The sequence below is a fragment of the Helicoverpa armigera genome, chromosome 31, assembly GCF_030705265.1.
Source record: "Helicoverpa armigera isolate CAAS_96S chromosome 31, ASM3070526v1, whole genome shotgun sequence".
Taxonomy (NCBI): domain Eukaryota; kingdom Metazoa; phylum Arthropoda; class Insecta; order Lepidoptera; family Noctuidae; genus Helicoverpa; species Helicoverpa armigera.
Window position 1 is genome coordinate 3719896 of NC_087150.1, and position 21402 is coordinate 3741297.

The 21402-nt window shown below is 36.7% G+C and overlaps 3 protein-coding genes across 3 annotated transcripts in view; 2 read left to right on the forward strand and 1 right to left on the reverse strand.

Moving 5' to 3' along the window:
• Positions 1-21402, forward strand: part of LOC110383583 (gelsolin) — a 253645-nt gene that overhangs the window by 163922 nt on the left and 68321 nt on the right. The gene's annotated exons all lie outside the window — the stretch shown is intronic.
• On the reverse strand, positions 549-4888 carry LOC110382618 (inactive peptidyl-prolyl cis-trans isomerase shutdown). Its single transcript, XM_064043410.1, has 6 exons — positions 4731-4888; positions 4293-4406; positions 3446-3594; positions 2859-2974; positions 1906-2108; positions 549-1316 (listed from the first exon to the last, which is right to left on the reverse strand). The coding sequence occupies exons 1-6, from the start codon at positions 4790-4792 to the stop codon at positions 572-574; spliced, it is 1389 nt and encodes a 462-aa protein (XP_063899480.1). The 5' UTR covers positions 4793-4888; the 3' UTR covers positions 549-571.
• On the forward strand, positions 5357-15158 carry LOC110382614 (putative cyclin-dependent serine/threonine-protein kinase DDB_G0272797/DDB_G0274007). The gene is made up of 7 exons (XM_064043291.1): positions 5357-5536; positions 5702-5808; positions 8870-8908; positions 9163-9340; positions 10466-10508; positions 11035-11183; positions 12416-15158. The coding sequence occupies exons 2-7, from the start codon at positions 5710-5712 to the stop codon at positions 12604-12606; spliced, it is 699 nt and encodes a 232-aa protein (XP_063899361.1). The 5' UTR covers positions 5357-5536; positions 5702-5709; the 3' UTR covers positions 12607-15158.

Here is a 21402-nt window from a genome sequence, read left to right on the forward strand (position 1 = left end):
ACTTAAATACTCTTAATACATAAAAACTTAATGAAGTTGTACGAAATATGAGACTCTTTAAATACAATCGTTGGGTAAATCCACGTAGGAGGGAAATACGAGCAGAGATTCTACAAGGCAGGTAAGTCCAGCGCCTTATAGGTCAAATTCGTACGGTGGGCGTGACAAAACGCCCCGTTAATTCTGAACTAACGAGGCGTTTGGTTTCCTAGACAAATCTGTAGACGATTTTTGGTTTTACCAAAAAATGGGCGGGTTTCAAAGGTGTATAAGGGCGGAGCTAGTAACGTTCCTTGTCCCCCTCGCACCCGCATGTTGTCGCGCTACTTTCTTAGGAGATTTTGCGTTATGATATCTCCGCTAGTCATTTGTTCTCTATGGGTAAATCTTAATAATATAACAAAATCATAAAAAAAATGGCACCTCAACTCAAATTCGTATTGTTTTAGTAATACTTAATACATTTTAATGATCAATAGTGATATGGCCAAATTATTTATTCAATTATGTACTTATTATGTACTACCACTCGTCAAAGGTCAGCCTAGTTTTCAATATCTCATTTACAAAATCATTCCTTTTTAATAATAGAAACTTTCTTTTTCTTCCCATCCCCATCTTCTAGAACCTTTAAACAATCAAACTTACTGGTTAAATCTTTAATACAAATTACTTCATCTTTTGTCAAACCCATTGGCAGATCGAATTTGAAATACCCATCTCTTCCCACCAATTCTTGACACATGTCTTCGACGCCATTTTTAAAATCTCCATCCACATCATAGACTAACTTTTCTTTTTCAACCGACTCATTACATAAAGCCTTACGCCACATAACCTTTTCAGTAATGGCGGACTGTTTATTTTTCTGATCTAAATCCGCTAAAATCTGACCGATCTCTTTATTTTTCGGTTCTAACTTTAGCGCTTTTTTATAACAAGAAATTGCTTCATCTATCCTACCTAAAAGTTCGTGTGCACGACCGTAATAAAATATAGCTTTACAGTGTTTATTTATATCAATAATCCTATCAATATGTTCACACATGCCGATAATATATTTAGGTTTATTTACTTTATAGTAACATATAGCTAAATTGACATACATTTTGACTTTTAAATCTTTTATTTCTTCTTCTTCGCTTTTATTTTGTGGCTGTGAGAGAGATAGGACGGACATAGCTTGTTGGTAGCTTCTAATAGCTTGAACATATTTATGTCTTTTGAATAAGTCTTTGGCTTCGGCGCGTATATCTTTGATTGTTTTGACTGTAGTTTCGAACTTCGCTTGCTCAGCTGTTGGGAGATCGTTGAACCTGAAAATATAATAATTTTTCTTTCAAGATTTGGCAATCAGTATCCAATTTACATGGAGTGACTGCCTATCTAACCTGTTTGACCCAGTTCACGTCTACCACGAGTTAAGGGGTACCGAATCTTAATTTTTTATGCAGTTGACAGCTGTCAATTTTCAAGGGAAAATAGCACTTTTGTACTGACTTATAATCACCATCATAATTTCCCGAGCCTTTTCCCAACTATGTAGAGGTCGGCTTCCAGTCTAACCGGATTCAGCTGAGTACCAGTGTTTTACAAGGAGCGACTGCCTATCTAACCTCTTCAACTCAGTGATCCAATTCAGTATCTCTTGGTAAAGACTAAATATATAGACACTAGCTTCTGCCAGCGGTTTCACCCGCATCCCGTGGGAACCTCTGCACGAACCCGGATATAAAGTAGCCTATAGCCTTCCTCGATAAATGGGCTATCTAACACCGAAAGAATTGTTCAAATCGGACCAGTAGTTCCTGAGATTAGCGCGTTCAAACAAACAAACAAACAAACTCTTCAGCTTTATAATATTAGTATAGATTAAATTACCACAGATCTACAAATATAACTTACCTAGAAGCGGCAGCGACACAGCGAACATCATATAGAGTTATGACAAACAACACAGGCTTGGGTTGTATCCTCGGCAGTATGCCTCTACGGCCCCAAGCCACGGCCGGTTGGAGAAGCAGGTGGAACCTAGCCTTAGGGCCTTTGACGTGGGTTATACCTATTTCTAGGCCTGGCAACATCTTGCCTACGCCTAGGCGGATACGCTGTGGAAAAAAACAAAAAACAATATGTATAAAAAATACTTGGCTTGTCCAATTTTAGGGTTGGCTTCCAGTTGAACCGCATGTAGCTGAGTGCCAATTTTACATGTAGGGACTGCCTATCCGTGCTCCTCAAAACACTTATTTTTAGGCAAGTAAAAAAAACTATCCATGTATGGCGTTATTATCCATTATCCATTAATATTAATAAATTAAATAATATTATTGATTTATGAATTAATAAAGAGACATTTTGATCGCTCAGTATTCTAGTTTCAGCACACCAAATAACATTGGAATCAGGGGCCCGATTCTGCTAAGTTAATAATGTCAAAATTGAATAAAAAATGAATCGCAATAGCAGTTTATTACCTAACCTTAGCGGGCATTCTGCTACTAACACACAGATTACTATTGTACTAACATAAGACCAATCGTATTCCAATGACATTTCATTGGTTGGCGATTGGTCTGCCATTTGGTCTATACGGTAGTTTGCTCTACTATCATATTGCAATCGTAAATCATTTGCAGACAATACAGAATAAATATCGGAATGCCACATACGCTTCAATCGTAAATGAGTCGTGATTGGATCTCAGTCGGATTTAAATCGTATGTCGCTTAAGTAAATTAATAGAATCGAGCCCCAGAGCGGAGGGTAGGAGTATAGATAGATAAATACGACATTTCGCTTTGTTCAGACGGACGAAAACGGAGCTATAATAAAATAACAATTAGTTTATAACTCACCATAGGCTGTCCTTTATTCATAGTTAAAGTTGTATCAAACGGTATATCACATCTTTCGTAATACGCCGCGTGATGTATTAATATTTCTGCATCAGGAGGCACCAGGGGTCCCTCTCCTGAAAAAATAAGGTACAAAAGTTTAGATCAATTTCTTAAAGTTTTCAACCAACTTTTAAAAGAGGAGGTTTGTCAGTTCGACCGTATTTTTTAAGTATTCACCGATGTCTGTTGTTCGTCTGAACTCTAAAGGCTCAGAAACTAATGATCCAATTTGAGTATGGGATGCAGTTTCTCGGCTAGTCATAATTATAAATGCATGAATATTTGTTTCTCTTTCCCACAAAAAGTACTGATTGAATTTTGATGAAACTTGCCAATAATAGACATAGTTTGATGATAATGATGTCCCCCTAGCCGATTATCGGCTACGGCGGCTGTTCTCATGTAAGAAGATTAGACATAGTTTAGCAGGATAATAGAACATATGTATAGGCTAGGCTACATCTATCATAGTATTCCTTCAGGAAGTAGAACAGTATGAAACCACCAGCGGAAGCAGTTATTTATCTATGATCATAGATACATACCTTCTTCAATAATCAACAATTTGACATCACCACTTGGCAGGCAGTCTATCATCTTCTTCGAAAGCTGATCAAACGAGTGATACTCTGGAGACGACAACAACATCTTCTCAGCCGACTCCTCAATTTTTACAAGAGCATCATCCGAGTCACTGAAAATGAAAAATCCATTATTGCTAATATCATCATCCTCCGAGCCTTTTTCCCAACTATGTTGGGGTCGGCTTCCAGTCTAATCAGATGTAGCTGAGTACCTGTGCTTTACACGGACTGGTATTCCAGGTAAGGCAAGTACCAATGCAACTTTTCTATGTTTGTATGTACTTTCTAAGTATATCTTAGACACCAATGACTGTGTTTCAGATGGCACGTTAAACTGTAGGTCCCGGCTGTCATTGAACATCCTTGGCAGTTGTTACGGGTAGTCAGAAGCCAGTAAGTCTGACACATCTAGGACAATCCAAGGGGTATTGAGTTGCCCAGGTAACTGGATTGGGGAGGTCAGATAGGGCAATCGCTTCCTCTAAAACACTGGTATTCAGCTACATTCGGTTAGACTGGAAGCCAACCCCAACATAGTTGGGAAAAAAGCTCAGAGGATGAATATGTTAACCAGAATGTAAGTGAAACCCTGAGAAAACAGCTAGTATTATAATGGCCTCCAACACTGATTTGGCCATGGCGGTTGTTCTCTCAAAGGAGATCAGTCAGCTGCGCAGGACATATTATAGTTTGGGCACATTTGCTTGGACACAGGTGCACTCACTATCCCTTCACTCTCATAGCGCGATGGGACGACAATCCAAAACCACCAGAGAGAGATCAGGATCTTATTTAATACAAAACTTACCTATCATCATAAATATCAGCAAATAGATCCTCGTCAAGGGAGGAAGATAGCATTGATTTCGTCTTAAAATCTAAGTCTATGGAAAATTCCACCAATTTGTTTTCCATAAGGTTTCTGAAAGCAACATTAAGTTTTTTTAGGGTCACATGCGCATTGAATATATCGATTTTAAGATTTTTATTTGTTTGTAATAATAATTAGAAGAAATAGAAACTATTTTTGCACAGTAAAATGGCTCATTGAATCGTGATGAAATTTGGTTTTTCAGCTATCCGTGTGGGTATGAAATTTTGGTCTTACTTCCCCAGGAGCGAAGGTAAATCCCGGGGAAAAAGGTAGCTGAACATTCCATAACCAAGACATCCAAGACTTTACAATACAATAAATGCTCTTACTAAGCAATTTGTATCAGATTACTTTGAAAAATCGTGTTTTTACCTCATATTAATCCCTTCCGCTAACTGTACGGGATCTTTGTACATATCTTCCATTCCTTCCATTTTTTTGAAGCTTTTTAACTTGGTAAATCACTAAAATAGCACACATTAATTAAATACCGCCACTGAAGAGCAAAATAATTATTTTTGAAAAGTGTGGAAAAGTGACAGCATTGTTTTTTTTATTTCGTTTCGTTATCGCTATGAGCCTAGATTGCAGCTTCCTGTCTTTTGAGTTATAATCTTGTACGTCGTACAAGCTGGATGACATTTTGAGAAGGTTTGGTTTTTCAGGCTAACTGAAAAATATTAGGTGTGCCTTTCCTGTAAGATATGATGATTCTATTCAATAAAAAATGTGGTCAGTTGCAAGTCATTCAATCAAACAAGCTTTAATGACACTTGAGATAACCATTGTGAGAACAGAGAGATTCTTTCGTTTAATCGTATTTTGGACACAGAAAGAATCATAAAGGGAAGTAAACGTCTGTACCTTCTTGCAAAATACTAATATTTGACTTAGTTGACATAGTTTTTACTGGATTTAAAATATTTTTCAAAGTTTTTGAAAGTAAATTCTTATTTTTAACACAAAACGCATTTAGAAAATATAACGTGGAACGAAACACGAACGTCAATGTCAAAACGTAAATGACGTGACGTGTAGGTAATCCCAGAGGTATCTTTTGAAAACGTTTGCGAAATATCTCGACATACGGACAATATATCGTAATAATAAATTATCAATACATTGATTCGATAAGGATATTATCATCCATACTCCACGTCATAAGTTTACATTCACAGGTATAATTAATTTTCCGTACTTTATTTACACATTGATTTCAAGTTTTAAAAAAGGAATATTTTTTTTTACACCTATTTGACTGTGTGTCGCGGTAAATGTTAATTTAAAAAAAGTTGTTTGGTAACTTTTTGGCATTTGTGTTCATGTGGTATTTTAATTTTCAGATACTAAAATGTTGAGATTACTATTCTTGGCTGCATTGCTGCAGTGTACAATTTCTCAGCAATATCAGCAGAAAGTGGCTCCAGGAGTTCCACCACAGAACTATCAGGTTGGTCACCAAAAAGTTTCTAATTCTAAACAACCATTAGGTTAGGCTGAATGAGTAAAAGTGTTTTGGTGCTGTAATAGAAAAAGTGAAAGTTGATATGTCAGATGCAAATGAGAGCCTACCAAAAATGAATTAGCTTATTAACTAAGTATTTTCCAGCATTTTCACCCTTGTCCCATGGGCACTACTGTCCATACCGGGATAAAATATAGCCTATGTTACTTGGGAAGAGTGTAGCTTTCCAACAGTGAAAAAATTTTTCAAATTGGTTCAGTAATTTTGAAGCTAATTGGGTCAAAAAAAAAAAAAATGTTTCCTATTAATTACATTTGTAGGTATAGAAAATAGAACCATGAAATTCCTTTTGTCAATTACCTACTTAATAAAGTAATTATTCCTGGAACTGGTTTTCCTTATGTTGTTATATTACTGTGTCGCTTCTATTAAAATGTATTAAAGCATCGATGCTTATTAACTGTAATTTAAACAATATTATAAGATTTTTCTTTATTTAAATTTAACTATAAACTGACTTAAAGTCTACAGTGTGTCGGACTTAGACACTGATATATAAAACTAGACGTCTAAAAACATTTCAAAACCAAAGTAAGCCAAATCATTAAAAACTATTATTTTTCTGGAATACATACCAGTCTGCCTCTCTGACCTCTTTCACCCAGTTACCTGGCAACCTGATAACCCTCGGTAACACTGGCCTCTGACTATTCGTATTAACTGCCAAAAATGTTCCAATAGCATCTGAGACCAACCTATTATATGTGTGCCTTTCGAAACACAGGAATCACCATCACAAGATGTTTATCAGTCATATCCGAGAGTTCTTCAACGTAAAGAGTTCTTTTAAATCAACCATACATGATTTACATTATGATTGTTGATAAAAAGCCTATGCATTAATCCAGGGTATCACCTAACTACATACCAAATTTCAACCAAATCTGTTTGGCCATTTTTGCGTGAAAGAATAACAAACAAACATACATTGATACATTCTCACAAACTTTCACATTTATAATAGTAGGATATTAGTAGGATTAGTAGGAAGTAGGACATTAGTAGGATTTATCCATGTGGCTGTTACTTAGCCACAAGCTCCTTCAATGTATGTCAAAAAGTACCTTCTACACATAATAATGCAACACATAGTTTATATTAAATTAGTTCCAAGTGATAACAAGACGGTCAGTATTACTATTATTGATTTTCTAGACATAACATTTGGTATAGTGACGAGAACTTTATAGTATACTAGCTTCTACCAGCGGTTTCACCCGCATCCCGTGAGAACTACTTCCCGTACCGGGATAAAAAGTAGCCTATACCCTTCCTCGATAAATGGGCTATCTAACATTGAAAGAAATTTTCAAATCGGACCAGTAGTTCCTGAGATTAGCGCGTACAAACAAACAAACTCTTCAGCTTTATAATATTAGTATAGACTAACTGTGTCCCGCTATTTTCTCGCGTCCCGTGGGAACTACTACCCGTACCGAGATAAAATATAGCCTATGTTACTCGGGAAGAGTGTAGCTTTCCAACAGTGAAAGATTTTTTAAACTTGGTTTAGTAGTTTCCGGGCTAAAACATGAAAAAAAAACTGCTTTTTATTCCATTACTATTGAATAGCTGTTTCCCGCGAATTCTCCCGCGTCGAAACTACTTTCCGAACCTGGATAAAAATATAGTCTATGTCACTTCCGAATACTGAAAGAATGTTTTAAATCGGTTCAGTAGTTTCGGAGCCTTTGTACAAATAATATAAAACACACATTCTTGAATGTAGCCTTGAGATGGTACGTGACAATAGTAAGAAATAATACATCTCGTTAATACTGAAATAATGCTGAATATGTAAAACTTAACATGTAGCAGTTCTAAGAAAATTCTGTCGAATTAGCATAATATGTTATGCTAATACGTTAAACTGTAGGTTCCGACTGTCATTGAACATCCTTGACAGTCGTTACGGGTAGTCAGAAGCCAGTAAGTCCGACACCAGTCTAACCAAAGGGTATTGGGTTGCCCGGGTAACTGGGTTGAGGGGGTCAGATAGGGCAGTCGCTCCTTGTAAAGCACTGGTACTCAGCTACATCCGGTTAGACTGGAAGCCGACCCCGACATAGTTGGGAAAAGGCTCGGAGGATGGTTATGCTAATCATATGCTGTCAGAGATCATAGAAATAAATACATTACGGAATCTCGAAAGCGCCCCGAGTGACCTACTTTCCGCACAAGGATAACTTTTGTCCCGCTACGATCCGTAGTTCCCACGTAATGTCGGTCCTGCTTGTGATCTCTCTCCGGTGGTGTCGGATTGTCGTCTCATCGCGCTATGAGAGTGAAGGAATAGTGAGTGCACCTGTGTCCAAGCAAATATGCCTGTTCTATAATATGTCCTGCGCAGCTGGCTGATCTCCTTATATGAGAAAAGCCGCCGTAGCCGATAATCGGCTAGGAGGACATCAACATTATCAGTTACCGCAGACGCAGGTGAAACCGCGGCAAAACGGCTAGTCTGTTATACTAAGACATTACGACAATTATAATGATGTTTTAATGGCCTAATTACCTTAGCGATTTTGTATTTAATTATATTGTAGTAAAATTGACAAGGAAATGTTAATGTTATCTTTATTGTCTACAAGATATTTTACTAGAAATAAAAGATAGAATAGCTACTTATTTATATAATTTATGGGATAATAAAATGTATATCGGCTTGTAATATTTTAATACTAGCTCCTTCACGTGGTTTCAACCGCATCCGAAGGAAACTACTTCACGCACCCGGATAAAAAGTATCCTATGTTCTTTCTCGGGCTCTTTACTATTTCAAATCGGTTCAGTACTCCAAGACTCAAGCTAGTTTTTACCCAACAATACAAACTTAAATTATGAATTTTCACTTTCAATTTTTAAAGAAAATTTTATTTTAAGAAAATACGGACTTTTACTGTGTCATTGAACTTGGGACTAAGTTTAATTGTTAAAAATGTGTTTTAATTTTTTTTTTTCAAATTATTGATTGTATTCTTTTCAGAATTATCAACAGCCTCCGCCTCCTCCGCCCCCGCAACAGGTATGTTAAAATTCTGTTACACTTGAAATTAAATAAAATATGTATAGAAATCAATCAAGTATAGAATACAAAAAATATTTAAGACTCTCTTGTACAAAACATTGAACACTGAAACATTTAAAGGAATAATATTATTTTAAATAATTAATATTTTTTTTCAACTTCAAATATCTAAGAACACTTGTGATCGAGACAATAGCATAACCCTTCTTGTGAGGCGAAAAAACCTCTCAATCTCAACACTTCTATTACAGCAACAATACCAACAACAACAACAGCAGCAACAATTCCAGCCGCCACCACCCCAACAACAGCAACAACAATACCAGCCCCCGCCCCCGCCCCCACAGCAACAACAACAACAGTTCCAACAACAACAGCCGCCGCAACAACAGTTCCAACAACAACAGCATGGACACGCTCATCACGGCGGTAAGTGTGTAGAGCTCGCCCCAACAACAGCAATACCAGCCCCCGCCCCCACAGCAACAACAACAACAGTTCCAACAACAACAGCATGGACACGCTCATCACGGCGGTAAGTGTGTAGAGCTCGCTCCAACAACAGCAATACCAGCCCCGCCCCACAGCAACAACAACAACAGTTCCAACAACAGCCCCGCCCCCACAGCAACAACAACAACAGTTCCAACAACAACAGCCGCCGCAACAACAGTTCCAACAACAACAGCATGGACACGCTCATCACGGCGGTAAGTGTGTAGAGCTCGCCCCAACAACAGCAATACCAGCCCCCGCCCCCACAGCAACAACAACAACAGTTCCAACAACAACAGCATGGACACGCTCATCACGGCGGTAAGTGTGTAGAGCTCGCTCCAACAACAGCAATACCAGCCCCCGCCCCCACAGCAACAACAACAACAGTTACAACAACAACAGCCGCCGCAACAACAGTTCCAACAACAACAACATGGACACGCTCATCACGGTGGTAAGTTTACCCCGACGATGCAAAGAGAGTGTTATAATTACTTGTAAGTAGACCGCATCCTTTCAGGAGGTGATAGTATAGGTCAATACGGACAATTTTGACCATGGCATACACTGGGCAAAAGCTAACCCGTTTCAAGTTAATGGAATTTCAAGATCTTTTCTTAAAAAGTCGTCTAGTTACACGTATACATTTTTATTATTAGTCAAAAGTCTCGTCTCGCCCAGTGTATGCCATGGTCAAATTTGTCCGTTTTGACCTATACTATCACCTCATGAAAGGATGCGGTCTACTTACAAGTAATATGTATGTATGTGTCAATGCTGTGTTCATCTATCGATGCAGCCATTTTAAATTTTTGTGTGTTTTTTTTTTATCTATACCCACTTAGTTTGTTTGTACGAAAATCTTAGGAAGTGCAGGTCTAATTTGAACAAAAATCTTTTAGTGTGAGATAGCTGATTTATCGAGGAAAGCTATATGCGATTTTTTATCCGCAGAGAAGTTCGTACGGGACGCGGGTGAAACCGCTGGTAATAGCTAGTGTTTTATATTCTGTATTGTATATTTGTGTTAAAAGTATTTTCTTTTATAATTTTCAGATCCCCAACTCCTGAATCCCGCCAACATCGCACAGGAAAGAGAGTAAGTCATATTTATGTATCGTTTTTTTTATTTGATATTTATCATTTTCATAGTCGTGTTTTGAAAGGCACGTCAGTATATAATATTATCATCCTTCGTATCGTCCCACTGCTGGGCTGCGGCCTCCTCTCACACGGAGGAGGATTGAGATTTGATCACCACGCTTGCTCAATGCGGGTTGCTGATTTCAGAAATTATAGTCCAAGTTTCCTCGAGATGTTTTTCCTCACTTTCAATCAGTCTTTTATATCTTACTTGCGACCCGCCCCAGCTTCGCACGGGATAATAGTATTTCTCCACTATTTTAATGTATGTATGTTATTATACACCTTCCTCATTAATCACTTATCTATTACAAAAACCGCATGAATATCGGTTTATATTTTTTTTATTTGTATATTTATTTTCAAGATTTAAGCGTACAAAGGGACCTATTGATTATTGATATGGGGTCATAGGGAGATAGGGACAGAAAAAGCGACTTTGTTTTATACTATGTAGTGATATTATTTTCTCAAAATTACAGCCACATACAAGAACACATGGAGGTCCCAATAGACACATCAAAGATGTCTGAACAGGAGCTACAGTTTCATTACTTCAAAATGCATGATGCTGATAATAATAACAAGTTGGACGGCTGCGAGCTGATCAAGAGTCTCATTCATTGGCACGGTGAGTATTCAATAATATCACTACATAAACTTAAACATCTGTTGAACACGTGACTAAAAAAATGTGGCTGCAAAAACGGACCTTATTTCGACGTCATAATCTGTAATTTGTTAGATAAGTGTTCAACAGACGTCAATGGTCTTACTACAAAAACTTAAACATCTGTTGAACACTTGTCTTAAATAAGTGTGGCTGCAAAACGGACCTTATTGAACGTCATAATCTGTCATTTTTTTTGACAAGTGTTCAACAGATGTTTAAGGTTTTGTAGTAAGGCTGTACATGTTTAAAGATGTTCTATTCGTAGTTAAATATGTTTTTTTTGCATGAAAGCGGCTGAGCCATACTTGTGTGTGTAAATGTACATGCACATTGTGTTTGTGTGTGTACCCTCGGGACCGCTCAGTAGTGGCCGAGTCGCCGAGTCATACATACAAATACTATGTGTATTTACATTTACACACACAACTACGGGTGCCCCGCTTTTCTGTATAAAAAAATCAATACCTGATAGCAAAAGACTTTTTCTGGATGATTTTTTTTTAATCGGGGGTTTTTATGGGGAATTTGGCAATGGGAAAGTACGATACTTATAAAACTAGATGTTTTTTTTGTTATGTGTTTATATCAATACTTTAATTGTTTCAACCGTTTTTCATTTTTACAGTAGAAAGTTTTGTGTTTTTTTAGTAGACGATTTCTTGGTAATTTTTATATAGGATTTGTTATATTTGGGTAGTGGTAGTTAAAATGGTTAAATGTGGGTTTTGTTTGTTTGGTGAAAATTACAAAAACATTTGTTTAGTCTTTTTAAATCCAGATAAGAATAAGACAAATGTTTTTGTGCTTTTTATATGTTTGTTTAGATTTTTGCCAGTTTATATATCTAAAAATGTAATGAAACAATATTTTGATGAAAATTGGCAAGAGTCTAATATATGTGTATTTATATAAAAATACTTATATGTTTGTTTGTCCTTTTTCTATGTGTGTCGTCGCTGCCGTTTGGGAACTACCATTTCATCTGAAAATCTGCGTTTCGGTAAACAATATGGGTATAATTTAATTTATACTTACTAAAATTACAACAAAATAACACGAAAAAAAATCCGCCATCTTTAAACATTTTCGCGCCAACTGTCTCTTGACAATTCAACTGCCACTTTGACATTTGAACTGTCACTTTTGACATTTGAACTGTCACTTTTGACATTTCAACTTTTTAAATCTAGAGCAAGGTCATAAACAAGCGCCGCAAGGAGGTGCGCCGCCCGTAGGCGAGAAAATCTTTGGTGATGATGAATTAGTGAATTTAATAGATCCTATATTAAATATGGATGACCATAACAGAGATGGGTACATAGATTATCCTGAGTTTGTGAGGGCGCAACAAAAGAGTCAGCAGAAGCAAGGAGGCCAGTAAGGTTTAAGAGTAAAATAGATATATGAGGAAATTAGATATGATTGGTGGCAAAAATTTTGTGATATAAGAAAAAAGAAAACTTTTTTCAAAGTTTTATACTTATGTAAAAAAAACTGTAGGTATTTTGCTAGAATTTTCTGATATTTTTTAAAAATCTTGTTCCAAATTGTTATTTTGTTGGGCAATAAAAGGGGTTTTATTAAAACCGACTCAAAGCCATGAAGGCCCAACATGCCATCTCAAAAAATGACAAAAAAAAAATGTTTTGGCGTTTTAGTACTTAATCCCTATATACCTAATCTGATGTCGCAACAGTGAGTCAAAAAAAAATTTTATAGCATTTATATCGCATTTTCGAAAAAAAAACATTCCAATTTATAATTTTGTCACAATCATATCTAGTGTCTACTATATGAAGCCAATTCTGATTAAAAACTTAGACTTATTTAATTTTAGGATTCATTTGCATATTACCTAACATATGTATGTGTTGATCAAATAACTCTATATATATCTATGATCTTTATACACTACTAGCCGTTTTCCCGCGGTTTCACCCGCGTCCCGTGGGAACTACTGCCCGTACCGGGATAAAATATAGCCTATGTTACTCGCAGATAATGTAGCTTTCTAATGGTGAAAGAATTTTATAAATCGGTCCAGTAGTTTTTGAATTTATCAATTACAAACAAAATTTTTTTTCCTCCTTTATAATATTAGTATAGATGGTCGTTTCATTTATATTTATTGATATTTTAATGCGAATGAATCCTGAATTTAAATAAAGAAAAAAATGTACTGAAAGAGATATATGTATAAAATACTTTTTGATGGAGTTTTTTAAATGTTAAACATTATTGTAAGAATCCTTTGAACTTTATTGTAAAAACATTTTGTAAAATGTCCGCGACACTGCAACCGCCGCGCGAACACATGCTAGCTGTGGACTCGCGACATAGCGTACACATTTTTATATCGCGAACAATTTTGGTGGAATCTCGCCGTAAGGGTTGGCCCACATGTCCTTTCTCTTTCTGTCGCTCAGAACTGCTATTTGCTAGACCGAGACAGAAAGCATAATGCGATAGCACGCGGCGGAATCCTCGAGGCGATCGCCATCACTTAATCTGTCTCGGTCTAGCAAATGGCATTTCTAAGCGACAGAAAGAGAAAGGGTGACGGAACAAACCGATTCCGTGCTGCTAGATGTGGTCCAACCCTGAGACGAACTTTTTGTTTTGGATTGAAAAGTAGCTTATCTTCGGATAACCGATCTCCGTTGTTTAGCTATTAGAGATTGAATTTTGACATAAGCTTTTTATAAATTATACTGTAACTGTACTGTTGTTATCTGTTTTTCGTCCCACTGCTGGGCTGCGGCCTCCTCTCACACGGAGAAGGATTGAGCATTAATCACCACGCTTGCTCAATGCGGGTTGCTGATTTCAGACTATATAGTCCAGGTTTCCTCAAGATGTTTTCCTTCACATTTTTATCAGCCATTGGTGTCAAAGATATATTTAGAAAGTACATACAAACTTATAAATGATGTCAATTTATAATTTCAATCTCTAATCGCAAGACAAGGATAGATATGTTAAAAAATCCTAAGTAACTTGTGCGTTTTTTCCCCGTTTTTTTCGAATCGATTTTTGTGTATATTTTGATTTAATTACATCTCACTTTATTTTCGAATAAATAATAAATAAATTAAAGTTTGTGTATATTTTGGTTTTTAAATTATCTCAGCTCAAAAATGATCTTCCAGTATTTTTGGCAAAATGTATATAAAAGTACTTTTTTCTTATTATTTTTTTACAAAAATTAAGATCTGTTTTTACCCAACTGCCAAGATGGTGTATATCATTTCTAAGTATCTGTGTAAAAAATATTTTTTACAATAATAGTAGATTACCTATTAAAGTTTTTTTTTCTTTTTTCCTTAAGATATTTTTACTCTATACTATTTATTTCTCTTTAAAAAAAAATAACTTCTAAAATGATCAAGTGGTTCATGACAATTATTTCACACATTTAATGTGTACTTAGTTGAAAAAGGCTCAAAAATAGTTTTTTTTTACAAATTATTTCTTATTTTTTTCCTTTAATTAAAATAAATCTGTCATTATTTTTTTACCGTACAAAAGTCAGCTTACCGCGATCCATGTGTTGTTTTTCGAATATAGATTGAAATTTAATTTAATCCCCATTCGCAAAACAACATGGATTGATTCGAAGTTAGTAAACTTGGCTGTTGATCAATTTTGAACTTTATTTCTTAAAGTATAAAGTTGAAACATAAACGATTACTTTGTTTATCGAGAGTGTACATATAAAAACGTTGAAAAAAATATTTATTTCTCTTTTAAAATCAAGGTTACAAGTAGGCCTATCTACATAATTTTTCTCAGTAAAAACTGATGTTTCTATTTTTCCGACTATGTTAAAAGAGTGTTATGATTTTGTGTTTTTAATTTCTCTTTAGTTCATTGGTTGTGTAAGTAATAGATGTAAGTCTTGACTTCAATAAAAAACTTTATATTAATATGGAATTTATTTTATTTTTAACCCCCGACGCAAAAACGACGGGGTGTTATATTTATACTAGCTGTCACCCGCGTCCCGTGGGAACTACTGCCCGTACCGGGATAACATATAGCCTATGTTACTCGGGAAGAGTGTAGATTTCGAACAGTGACATATTTTTTTCAATCGGTTCAATAGTTTCTGAACTTTTTACAGATTAAAGGTGCAAGTTGGTAGCGGACGACGTGTCGCAGTGACACTACTGGTTTCTATGTATTTCTATGAAATTACCTACCGACGCGTCGCTAGCTTCGTGTCGCTAATTACGGAGGTGATTTCATAGAAATTCATAGAAAGCAGTAGTGTCGCTGCGACACGTCGTCCGCTACCAACTTGCACCTTTAGAGTTAGCTACTAGAATTGAATTTAAAAGATCGACGTCCGTCAGGCAGTCGCTCCTTGTGGCACACTGGTACTCAGCTGCATCCGGTTAAACTGGAAGCCGACCCCAACATAGTTGGGAAAAGGCTCGGGAGATGATGTAGTTGAGAAATGGGAATTTGTAATTGCTAACATAAAAGGGGGTTTTATATTACTTTTCTGTAGAAAAGTAATAAAGTAGAGGGATTAATAAATGTGCCGTTTTTCTTTATATATTACAGGTTACAGTAAGTGTTTTTTTTTACTTTATCCGGCCTGAGAGTGGTTCCAGACTGTCGTTTTGCACGCGTGTTTTGAGTGCGAATAGGCACGACTTTTACAGACGTAACTCGTATGAGCGTTGACGTATTTATAAGCATGTTTAAGCGCAATTAGTAAAAAAACGCTAGTCTGAAATTTCCCTTATTTTGCTATTAACTAACATAAAGATTGAATTATTACTTAAACAAAAGTTCAAAAACATACCTAAAACCTTCTCCTTGACAAATACTATGCTAAAACTTCAAAATCGGTTAGCTGAACCGATTTTGAGATAATAGCGCTTAATCATACATTTATAGGTCAAATCTTTCTTTTGGCTGCGGGATTGTTCGCGCGAGTTACCACGGCCCTGGTACATAAAAGGCCTACGACGGAACACGACGGTTTTTAGTCAGTAAGAGTCTGACACTCCCTCACCGCTGCATTGCTGAATGCGCCGCACAGCGGGTCATTTGATGATTTTTTACGTCGTTAAAAAAAAAAGAATCTCTTTTTGCAATTTGCAATCAGTTAAATTATACAAGCTGTTTTCCTGGCTTCCCCCGCATCCCGTGGGAATTACTGCCCGTACCGGGGAAAAAATACTTAGATAGGTACTCGGGAAGAGTGTAGCTTTCCAATTTTGAAGAATTTTCAAAATCGATCCAGTAGTTTTTTGAGTCTATCCAATACAAACAATCAATTATTTTTCTTTATAATATTACATAGTAAAAAAACTTTATAATATTAGTTTACTAGCTTTTGCCCGCGGCTTCGCTCCCGTCAACTGACTTCTCTACTTTACCCTATTTTTTTTTTCATAAGAACCTTCTCCTGACAATAACAAACACAACAAAAAAAAAAATTTGCCAAATTGGTCCAGGCGTTGTTGAGTTACGCGCTTACCAACACATTTTGCGATTCATTTTTATATTATAGATAAATCATCATATTTCAGTTCACGAAAATAACGAAGTGACAGCTTTCCAAGATGGCGAATTACAGCAGATGACAGATGGTACTATGAAAGTTTTGGATGTCAACGATGATGGGTACATAACGTGGGAAGAGTATAAGCTACGGAGTACTCATTTACAAAAATAAGAAAACATTTGAAATATTAATAAAAACAAAATAAGAGAAAAACAATGAGTTATTTTTTAGAACGGATTCACACTAGCAATTTTTTCCGCAAATATACGCGCGGTTTAGCCGTCGCGTCTAGGGTTGCTACTGTTTTAAACAGTATTCTACTGTTTTTCACTCAATTATACTTTTTATTGTAACAAAAAAAAAAGTATACAAAATACTGTTTTCAGCATCAAAATGTGTTACATTTAGACGCTCACAAATTTTTTAAATATATTTTTACAAAAATAATAAATACTGTTTGTTTTGCTAAAATACTGTGTAATAATCTTCATAGACCTGAATATACTTTATTTCTTGTAAAAACAGTTGACTTTAGCCAACGTCGCGTCGGCTGTTTTCAAATGAGATCACTCAGCTGCGCAGGACACATTATAGTGCACGAGCATTTGCTTGGACACAGGTGCACTCACTATTCCTTCACTCTCATATCGCGATGGGACGACAATCCGTCATACTCTCCTATGCACGGGTGATACTTCGCAAGAAAATTAGCACTCCCATTCTTGGTTATGGTGACAATTTAATGTGCTTAAAATTGTCTGCATGGTGTGTATGGCCTATTATTGTGAACGTCGTTTTATTTTTAATTTGGTGGTAGTATTTTGGTCTTTGGCAATCGTTACGGGTAGTCAGAAGCCAGTAAGTTTGACAACCAGGCTTAAATACCTGACTAGGTTGACGAGTCCAGATAGGCAGTCGCCCCTTGTGGCACACTGGTACTCAGCTGCATCCGGTTAGACTGGAAGCCGACCCCAACATAGTTGGGAAGGCTCGGGAGATGATGAATTCGTTAAAAGTATAAGGTGTTGGGTTGTTTAATTTTTAAGATTCGGGAGTTATCTGTCAAAACCATGCATATAACATGAGACAGAAATGTGCTGTTGGTGTTTATGGTTAAAGGAAAACCCTACTTGATACTGGGGTAAGTAAATATACCAATTTTGTTTATTTTTAGCTTTTTATGAGTAGCTGTGGTTTTGGATTAATCCTTCGGGATCAGTTTAGCCGTTTATTTAACGTCGTAGCTAGGCTTAGGCTTAAATAAACAAACTTAGGTATGTGTTTTTAAAACACTAGTTTTATTTTGCGGTTTCACCCGCTTCCTGGCGAAACTACTGCCCAAACCGTGATGAAACGTTTTCGGGAAGAGTAGTTTTCCAAAAATGAAAGAATTTTTCAATTCGGTTTCTTGGTTTTATGTATGGTACAAACAAAAAAATATTTTCTATATATTATATTAGTACCTACTTGTATAGATACGACGAAGGACTCCTTACTCTATAAAATATCTAGTAAGCAATTAACAGTACAACAAAAATTGCAGTCATTTTCAAAGACACACAACATAAGTTCATGATTTCCCCCTTCAAAATATTTCCAGGTCAAGTGGACAAGAACCACCAGAGCTACACGGACGAGCAGCTAGAACAACTACTAGAACATGTGTTCAAACACACAGATATCAACAAAGATGGCTACATAGACTACTTGGAGTATCGTATCAGTGATTACAAGGCTAAAAAGGCTGAAAAGGAGAAAGAAGCAACTGGGGCTCGATAATTTGTCGTTGTAATAATAAGTCTAACGGCCAGTTTCTTCATCAAAAGTAAAAGTCAAAGTAATGTCTAAAGTAAAAGTAACGGTCAAATTCGTTTTTTCAAGGCTAAAGTGACAGTAAAACTAATAGAAAAAATGAATTTGACCGTTACTTTTACTTTAGACATTACTTTGACTTTTACTTTTGATGAAGAAACTGGCTGTAAGCCTTCGTTCAAACCAAGCTGACTGTCAGCCGCCGAAAGTGAGCGAACGTTACGCAGTTCATTGTATTTCCATAATTCCATATAGTATATTCAGTTTTTCGTTTAGGTACATGTAACCGACGATACGTTATTGGCGTATTGTCGTTGTGTTGATGATGATGATGATGATGATGATGATGATGATGATGAGCAGTTAGAACAGCTACTGGAACACGTGTTCAAGCACACAAATATTAATAAAGATGGCTATATCGACTATCTGGAGTATCGTATCAGTGATTACAAGGCTAAGAAGGCTGAGAAGGAAAAGGAAGCGTCTGGGGCTCGATAATTCGTCATCTTTATGATATCATAGTGGTGAACGCATATCTAACAAATCAAATTCAGGGAGGCCCCGAATGCCGAACGCATCGATCAAATACATATAAATATTTACTTAAACCGGCACCTAGACCTACAATAACACTGTGCAATAAAGCAATCAAAATATTGCGCAATTAAAAATTTTGTCGCTACAATCATTGCGCATTTTCAATAGCATAACTTAAACGTTATTTTGCACAATATGGTAATATTGCGCCATTATAGGTATTGTTTGTCTAGGGAGCGCTTTACACCGACGTCCCAAGATAACTTCATCCCGTAGCCGGATGGTAACAAAAACTACCCTATGTCCTGCTCCCGGGTCTGACTGAGTTACTTCCCCTCTCAAATCAGAGTTAGTTATTATTCTTGAGATAAATATAAGTGGTGTAACTAACACATTTTCTTTTATATAGGTATATGTAAAAGCTTCTGAAATTCGATTCGTTCGCCGCATTTGATTTTGATAGGTGTGCGTTCACCAACAAGGGTTGCGTAATGGGTGCGCGTAATAACGAATTGCGCTCGAAATTTTCTATGCCAAAGTAGGTACAGAGTATACTACAGTCAAATTTTTTTTTGTTAATTTGTTTTATATAATTTGGTAAAAAATAAAGTAGTGAAATTAAATAAATTGTTTCATTTTCCGATTTTCATTTACAGAATCAATATGTTTTAATTCATTGGTGAGTATTTTACGTTACCTTTATATGTATAAATATAATTATTGTATATATATTCATAGGCATATGAAATTTTTCACTCCTCTGTAGTGACATAAGATATTGGTATTAGGGTGCGTCCACATCTGGCGAATGCGCAGCACGCGAGCCGATCGCGAGCTGTCCGCGAGCTGCGCGCGTGCATTTTTGTTCGTGCGCCGCTTCTGCTTGGCCCGCGCGCTGCTCACGCGCGACCTAAGCGCCGCACGCGAGCGGCGCGCAGGCGGCGCGCGACGTCTGCCATCTTCGATAGTACTGAGCCAATATACGGAACTGTAAGGGCGAGAACTGATTGCGCGCAGATCGCGCGCCGCTCGTGCGCTCTATACGAGCCTTGCGTGAGTTGCGCTAAAGAGGCGCACCGAACTATTGCAGTGACTGCACGCGCGCAGCTCGCGGACAGCTCGCGATCGGCTCGCGTGCTGCGCATTCGCGGCGCATTCGCCAGATGTGGACGCACCCTTAGAAGATAATTTCTGCGGGTCTAGCAGCTCCATAGGTTAACTACCTACACACAAACTTACATGCAAAATAACAGTACCAATATCAATATCTCTTTATAACTTCATTAAACCTAATTTACGTTATATTTTATTTCAGAAACCGACAAAGCAAGCGCAATCAAATATAAAGATGAGGATTTAATAGAAATGGTAGAAGGCGCTCTCAAACAAACTGACAAGAATAACGACGGATACATAGAGTACTCAGAATATAGAATATTCACAGATGTTAATGTCGTGGATAATTAAAAAGACCAATTAAGTAGGGTCCGTTCGGACAGACCGGCTCGGAGAACATCGGCGCGTATTATTTTCCTTTTCACACAGACCGGAATCGGGTCCAATCGGCTCGGGTTGGAAGAGCATGCAATCGGAGCCAAACGTCTGCTAGACCGAGAAAAAGTACGCGATCGGAGCTGGTCGGCTCCTCTTATTATTTCACACCGAGCGTCTTCGAGCATTCTTAATGACAAAAGCAGTGCACATGCAAAAATAAACTTTACTACAAATACTAAGTACTCGATTTTCAACGTATTAAGAACTTGCTCTTCTCTCCTAGTCGGTCTATCTGAACAGACCCTTAAAAGACAGTTGGACCATTTAACTATAACGATAACCAAATCATAACCAGCCGTATACCTGCTGCCCATTGGTCAAATCGGCGATATGACAACGGAAAATGTCATGACATAATTTTGTAATAAATATTTTTTTATACAAACTTGCTTGTTTTATTTTTTTATAAATATACCTCAAAGTCATTTTAGATGTTTCTAAGGTTCGAAAGTTTATTATTTTTCTATTTATTGAAATTAAATGAGCATGACGGTTTTTTTGCAATCTGACTGTCTTGAACCATTGAAAAGGTTCGGAGCAATATATTTTTCATCCCACCATCTCGGAAAGAGTATTTTTACCCTTTGATATCTGAGCGTAAAAGTCGTTTTTATCCTCTAGAGCGGCAAAGTGATTTGAATTTAGAACGTCGTGTGCAATACTCCATTTGTGACAATCTTGATAAGACTTTTCAAACAAATACATATTAAACAAATAAAATACTGCTTAAAATAATTATTCAATTAATTA